General features: G+C 44.8%; 1 protein-coding gene across 1 annotated transcript; it reads left to right on the top strand.

Annotated features, from left to right (window-relative positions):
• Window positions 1-312: 312 nt before the first annotated feature.
• Window positions 313-7,757, top strand: LOC136197193 (uncharacterized; the record flags this gene model as incomplete). The annotated part of the gene is made up of 14 exons (XM_065986911.1): window positions 313-420; window positions 764-884; window positions 1,310-1,449; window positions 1,506-1,674; window positions 1,744-1,770; window positions 1,829-2,103; window positions 2,151-2,691; window positions 2,745-2,920; window positions 2,970-3,768; window positions 3,823-4,323; window positions 4,546-6,878; window positions 6,931-7,119; window positions 7,168-7,530; window positions 7,581-7,757. Coding segments are annotated over exons 1-14 (5,862 nt in total), but the record flags the coding sequence as incomplete, so codon positions are not given.
• Between the last annotated feature and the right edge of the window lies 1 nt (window position 7,758).

The following is a 7,758-nucleotide window of genomic DNA, read 5'->3' as shown; positions in this document are numbered from 1 at the left end:
GCCAGCTAAAAGAAAGAAATAGAGAAAAAATTCTATGACTGCACTTATCTGACGATCGCCGTTTTCCCGATGTTGATGTTGTTGATGATATAGCTCGCCACCCAGCCTTAAAAATAAGCATAATTATCTGTACGTCTAAGTGGAGAATAACAAGCAAAGTCAGGAAACGCAACGTACTTGCAGTGATCTGCCGGCCTCTGCCGGCAGGGGCCGATCACGTTTGAGAGACCCTCCCACCTGAGCGCGCGCGCCTTCGCCCGCGCGCGCCCTCGTGTTCGGGTCATTAATTTGACCTTATATGGTCGTGAGTACCCCGAACCAGTGCCCCGAACCAATCCCGATTCTCCCGAACGAACGTGGCGCGTGAGTATGGCTGTGATTCTGTTGTCGCCGTCGCAAGTTCTGCGGAATTCAGTATGCGTAAGTTGGTTGTAGTCCCTCTGCGCCGGTAGATCGGGCCTGGAGCCGTGTCTTCAAACGAACTTGCGTTCCGCCATGCCTTCATTATGTTAGTATCGGTGCCCATAGGTTTGCCATAATACGGGTTCGATTTTTTGGGCAGTCGCATGGGTCGCATGCCGTCTAGTCCTCCAGCGAGGGCGAGCTGACTCGCCTGTGGCGGGCTGAGCAGATTCTCGTTCTAGTCTCAGTACAGTGAGTAGGGCAAAGCTAGTTGACCCGTCAGTATTGTCTGCTCGATGAATTCCTGTCCCTTCTTCCAAGCGTGCTTGTACGAATCGTTATTGTTTGTTCGTCTATATAGGAAAGTGCGCTTGTCGCAATTCTGACGGGGATGTTGCTTACCAGTACATGTATGGGATTACTGATGGTGTTGCTCGGGACAAGGCGTGTGATCATAAAGCGAATTTCGTGCAGAACCACGGGTACGATTCATTCTTGTAGTACAGGTGGAGCCCTCGTGACCCGGAGGTGTGCATGTGACGTGGGCGTGGGCTGACGTCATCTAATTACAAGGTAGGCCTCTGATTGGGCCGCACGGGGTGCACCAGTTTCATGCCTTTCCCCCGGGTCACGTTGGCGAAAGGAGCTGGGCTCCAGACTAGTACTGTAGTACAGTAGGCCCAAGAGAATAATGTCATGGGTTCACGTGATGGTCACGCCATGCTCTTGTATCACGTTCTTTAATTAACTTGAAAGAACTGGAGCTGTTGCCGTCTTTCTTCTTCAAGAAGAATTCACATGGGTCTAATCCTCGTTTTGTTAAATTCTGCTGTCACGCGTCAGGATAGTTCATTACAAAAACTCGGTGAGCTGTTGTGGATACTTGCATTATATTTGTTTTCCTTAGTCAACAAATTGGTTTTCATTCTTGCATGTTTGGAAGGAAATTTGGCTTTGAAATCAAATTTGAATGAGAGTTCGAAATTTGAAGAGCCTGAAAAGAAGTCTGATCAATTTTTTGTAACGGGTGTTATGAAAAATTCTACAGTATGCCTACAAGCAGTCTCAGCTTTTGCATTGAGTACATGACATTCTCTAAATAGGGCAAAGGGAAATATCAGCAACCATTGAAACAGATTATAAGAGGCAACTTGAATCTTGGTGAGAAAGCGGCGGACTTCGCTCTTTCCGCTGCTAAAGGTCTTGTGAAGATGAGGATCTTTTGGAGGAGTACCACTTGGAAAAAGCCACTACTACAAGTTTTTAATTATGGTAAGAAGCCGTTGCATGTCTCAGGCAAGCGGCAAGTGTTTTTTTGCGAAGTTTTGTTGAACATTCCAGGTTTTTGTTACAAGTTTTGTCTGTCAGGTTAGGATTTGCGTTTGGGCTTCCTATTCCTAAAGGGTCAGTTATTTTTGTTTTGTAGAACGTTTTTTGCGTATCACTAGCATCTTCAATAGCCTGACTTCTGTCTGCTCAACGAGTGCAAAATCAAGCAGAAGTGCTGTTACAGTACTGCCCAAACGGGATTCATCTTCTTCTTTCAATGTGCTGCCCACAGGCTTCAGTCGCCGCTGTACCATTATTCTATTCCTTTACCTTTCAAGTTGCGGCGCTGCTGCATCAGCATTAGAAAACCGTGAAGCAAAAAAATTGGTAATGTTTCAACATGAGACGGCGTTAGTAATTTCCTTGCAGAAAGTAAGGAGTCTTTTCTTTTGTTATTTCTGTAACTGGAACGTTTTTAGAAAGTAAATAGTATGCTCCAGGGCAGACCTACCACTAATTACCACGGTGCTGCTTTTGGTGCCAGGGTGGATGATGTATTGATTCCACCTCAACCTGCTATTATTGCTTCTATAGAGTTGTTAGGGTGTCAAAAATCTTGTGACACAATGACTAATGGCAGTGTTTGGTTAGAGCGGATGATGGGCAAGTCGGCTTTTGATCAACAGCAGCGTCTCTTTGGTGGTAACGAGCGTCATCTTATCAGTTGTTTGCCGCTGTTGCTACTAACCCTTTGGAAAATGATGAAAATGATGAGAGCCACTGATTTAGTTTCCGAGTGCGACTTAGCTAAAGAAAATTGCACGAGTGACGGCGATTTAAACCAAAAAAATGAAAAAGTGCTTTGTAAAAACGACAGGCAGCTGTTGAGTGCAGGCTGCCTGTCACAGATTTGGTCACTTCAACGTGAACTTCAAGTGGGTGAAACGGAACGGAAAGCAGGAGTTTGTAGAAACACCACGGAAGCGGCACGAGATCAGTTGTCCATTCAGCCCAAATCAGGTTTGGTTATTGATTTTGCCTGTCAGAATCAAGTCATTTGTTTGTGTGTATAGAACGTTGCCACGTTTTCAAACTTTTGTGCAGGAATTTACCCTGTTTACTTTTAATTGTCTTTATTCTGATTCAGTCAGTTGATGCGGATGCTGTATCAGTGCCGGAAAAAACTAACACACTCCACGGGTCGACGTTTTTCAAAGAAACAAGTTTTGTATCTCACTTAGAGAATGACGTAAGGAAATTCCGTTTACCTTTTCTTTTCTATAATCAAATCGATCTAGAAACTCAGTATGTCTGAGGACAGAATTGATAGTCCGAGTTACCGCTGTACTCTTGTAAGGCGCATTCATTGTGGTGCTGAGTTTTCTGAAGAGTTGGCGGGATGCCAAGAGCGCTTTTATTTTAAACTTATCTGCCAATTCCAATTTCTTGATGGAAAGATGGACAAACTCCCAGAAGAGGAAACTGACCAGGCAACAGTCCATCCTTTGTTTTCTTGGAGGAACAGTTTAACCAAGGCAACGATGGCGAGAGCAACGTTTTTGCCAATTGATCTTTGTCCGATTGCTTCGCATTGGTTTCTTGTAATCATCGTGTGCATTGCATTCTACATTGCATCTGTGCATTGCGCTAAGCTACTGACTACAAATGATCTTAAAATAGTGATGGGAAGTGACGTTTCTTGCTTTCTGCCGTGTATTTTTGGCTGTGATGTAAAAGAACGTGACCAGCAAGCTAACCATTTCCAAGGAGTGACAGAGAAGAAGCTAGGCTCTATAAAGAATTTGACTAATTGTCGCTTTGTGGGATCAAAATTCGCTGATATCCGAATTCAGAAAGTTTCAGGAGTCTGTGCCGCAGAGAGGGGAGAAAATGAATCAATTCAAAGAAAAAAATTCCGGAAGATCTTGTTTCGGAAAACTTCAGGAAGGCGCAAGTCACTCAACAAAGATTTTGCCAAGTCTAGGCGGCCTTTTATGAACCGAAATGTTGACGAAGTAGACAGATTTAGGGGTCATAGCATGGACAGCAAGACTCAAAGCCAAAAATCTTTTCAAGATGGAGCGACGTCTTCGAATAGTAAGTCTGACTCGCACAAATGTAGCAGATTTTTTTACACAACGGTTCTTGTAGAGTTTGATTCAGTTTCTAATTGGCATATTACGGTGGAGGCTATTTCCGGAAAATTCAGTTTGACCATACCCATAGTTAACAAATGGCTAAACGATCTCGTTCCGCCGTCGACACAAGCCGAAACCACAGCTGGGAATTTGAAGACGGTAATTTTACTGTACAACAGCCAGTCAATGGATATTATTCACACGGAGTGTCAACTAGTTGTGGTAGTTGATTTAATTGAACCGAATAGTAGCATTTGTGAAGTGTCAGGAGTCTGTCCAACAGAGAATGAACAATGTGAATCATTTCAAGAAATTCAAGAATCTTTGTTTTTTGAAAAATTGAGAATGCTTGTTGCGCTGGTTGAAGACTGTGAATATGCTGCAGCTGAGCATCCTTTCATTAAGCGACGCTTTGGTGAGCAAATGGACGAGTTTAGAGGTGATCCTGTGGACGTTGATTGCGGAACTTCTCCTCAAAGTCAAAAAACGTTTTATAACGAAACAATGTTCAATGGTAAGTTCGATCATAAACGTAACAGTACTCGATTCAATAAGTTTCTCTTCCGACGACTCTAATAATGCTTGACATAATGCAAAAATATATGATTTCGAAAGCTTACGTTGTAGCCTTTTTTGAATAGTTTATGCATGCTTCTCGTTGTTTTCAGTGCTTTCGAGTCGTTGGTGGTGGAGGCAATTTGTGTTCTTTCCTAATTTAATTAATTCTGTTTTGTAGATTCTTGTGTATCGCTAATTACGGAACTGGAGGCTACTTTCGGACCTCCTGGTTTCGTCATACCCATGGATAACGAATGGCAAGGAGACGAGGATGTGAATAGCACAGGCTGCAGTGACGGAGACGAAAATCTTCTTGCGGGCAGTGGTCCAAAGACTTGTTTTCTCGTTCCGCCATCAGAGACACGAAATGCGCGAACCTCAGCTGGGAATTTGAAGACGGTAAAGTTACCCTACAACAGGCAGTCACTGGATATTTTGATTCACACCGAGTGTCGACTAGTAATGACAGTTGCGCTTGAAAACGATCCTGCGCAGAAATGGATTGCTCATGTTGTGTCTAAACGTAGAGAAAGGCGGTCAGCAAGAACAGGAGGACTTTTCGTGTCAATCGTAGTCATACGTGATAAAGTTGAGGACGCCAAGACTGCAAAATCAAAATGGGACCTAATTCTTATGAACAAGATCAAGTTAGAACGTTCAGAATTCGTCGTTATTCAAACTGAACGAGCCAAGGTTCAAGAATCGGTGAAGAAAGCAATTATTGACTACGGCAATGAGTTGAAGCAACACCGGTTCACCACTGAAAAGCATGCCGCTGTCTCCAGACTTTATCAACGAATCCACGCTATTCACGGAGAAACTGCTTCTCTGGCAGAAATCGGTTTGGTTGACTTGGCCAAAGAGTTTCTGCTAGAAGAAAGAACGGTTTTGTCTTGTTTACAGAAGGTGGGTCTAATTTGGTTTGGCGTGTCGGATGAGGTGGAGCTAGACGCCGAGACGGAAATCTTGATTGACTTATCGTCGCCAGAGAAATACAAGCAGCGGATTTTGAGCAATACGGCTGTAATAAAACAAATATTCAATGGGGGTTACGTAAAAAAGAGTCGTCTAATGCCTCTGCTAACAAGAAGGGAGAAGCTGATCCTGTCTTATCTGGAATATACTGGCTATTTTGTAGTGAACGGGGACTACTTTGTGGTTCCCCATAAGCTGCACCCCCGCGTTTTGCGGGAGGAGCCCGATCAAACTACGGTTTGTAGGCTGGAGCCGCTTCTTTTTAAGGTTGACGATCTCGGCGTTTTGCCACTATGCGTCTTTTACGACGTAGCTTTGGGGGCTCTGCAGAAAGACCGCTCTGGTCCGGCTCTCCTCTCAGGCAGTGAATTTCTCCTTCGCGTGGAAGCTCTTCACGAATTGAAAATCATGTACAGAAAGTCTCATTTGGCGGTTGTAATCTACGTTCATACAAACGACAGAACGCTTCGTACGACCAAAAGTGGCGAAATTGCCGCGAAAGCACGAGAAGATATTTGGCAACTTTTCGAATCCATTTGTCATAAGACGTTTGGAGAAGAAACGTGCGTTCGCATTGGCATTGAGGCCTTTTCGGGCCGCGGCTCTCAGCATGACCCCATTCATCGATTTATTGAGCTGACAAGTTTGCCATTTGAGAGCAAGGACCTTCAAGAGGCGTTCAAGGGGTCGCTGCCTGATTCACTGTACACGTGGTTTAATGAAAAGCCTCCTAAGTCCAACATTCAGCTAAATTTCTCGACGTATTCAGAAGCGCTAAACAGTTTGTTTGATGATATTATGAGTAATCTAATATGTGAACGATTTCTAACGGCGAAAGAGGTTTCAAAAATCTATGCACCGCCAGACAACAGAGCTCGAATTAACATTCTCTTATCTCACCTTATGAGTCGAGGGAAATCGGGGGATGCAATTCTAGAGGATCTCTTGCCAGGCCAAGAGCGTCACGGTGCCTCTGTAACTACGTCTACTCCTGCAGCTAGCACGCAGACTCCGTCTCACCTTTCTCAGAAAGGCATGCAATCGCTTGGCGAATCAAGCCGATTTGAATCTATTCAACAGAATCCTATAGCGAGAAGTGCTGCCGAATCGTATCAGCAGTATCCTGCGCAAATGTCGAACGTGCACCCGGTAGAAGACACCGGGTCGCCTGATCAGCCTCAGCCGGTATTCGGGTCAAGATCCACGTCGTTTGAGCCGAGAAGTCGATTGACAAGGCGCGGTCTTGAAAACTTGCCCGAAGCTAGCTATGAGCCTGCTCAGCCGATTACTCCTTCTCAGCCACTTGTGCCTACTCAGTCACCTTCCTCGTCCCAGGCGAAGCAAGATCCGCCCGTTTCTCCCATTTTCGAGGCGAAATATTACCACGTCGAACGTGCTAGTGACTACTTCAACGAACGTCCATTCAAAGAAGGGGGCAAGCGGCTGGGATCAGGGTCGTTCGGCACGGTATACCATGGGGTGCTTCATTCAGAAAATGGCGAGAAATTTGAGGTGGCTATCAAACGATTGAAAAAAGTGAGTTTATTTCGATATATGAACGTTTTATTTTATCCTCGTGCATTTATAGGCTTCTAGTCTGAATCCGGCTCAAATTGAACTGAGCCGGAAGCAGTTTGGAGTAGAAATGAACATTCTGACTCGATACTGCTACAAGAACATCATCGGCCTCGTAGGCTTCTCGTCAGATGGGCCGGAGCTCTGTCTCATTTACGAGTTCATGCCTAATGGAGCTCTGTCACACAGGCTCGATTGTCGAGTAAGAATTTAACGGAGTACTGAATAAAAATGCTATAGCAACCATTAGGACAACACACCCCCTCTGCGTTGGCAAACTCGTTTGACCGTCAGTGCCGATATTGCTTCCGGACTTGACTTTCTTCACAACAAATACAGGCTTCCCGTCATACACAGAGACGTCAAGTCGTCCAACGTCTTATTGTCATCAACGTTTCAAGCCAAACTAAGCGACTTCGGGCTTGCCATAGTAGGTAACGCGGATGGAGAAGCGGATTCCACTGGGCCGTCGGTAGGTACCAGACCCTACATGGGGCCCGAAGTTTTTCATAAAATCGTTACGCCGCTGGGAGATGTCTATGGCTTCGGTATGATTCTGTATGAGTTAAGTACCGGTTTGCCCCCGTACTCAAGCAAAAAGAAGCAAGATTTAGTAAGCCGTGTAAAAATTTGTGCCGAGTAACTTTATGGTTGTATTTGTAGAAATCGTACGTGGATGCCATAGAGTCACAAGGAATTGATCTTACCAAAATGCTTGATCCCAAGGCAAAATGGCCAAAGACTAAAAACGAGCTTTATGGACTAGAACTGTTGACAATCGCAAAAAGAGCCACTGAAGACAACTACCGCCAAAGACCAGGAGTGTCTACATTGTTACTGG

This window comes from Oscarella lobularis, chromosome 1 (assembly GCF_947507565.1).
Source record: "Oscarella lobularis chromosome 1, ooOscLobu1.1, whole genome shotgun sequence".
Lineage (NCBI taxonomy): Eukaryota > Metazoa > Porifera > Homoscleromorpha > Homosclerophorida > Oscarellidae > Oscarella > Oscarella lobularis.
The sequence above is the reverse complement of the archived record's forward strand: the minus strand, read 5'-3'. Positions and strand labels throughout refer to the sequence as shown.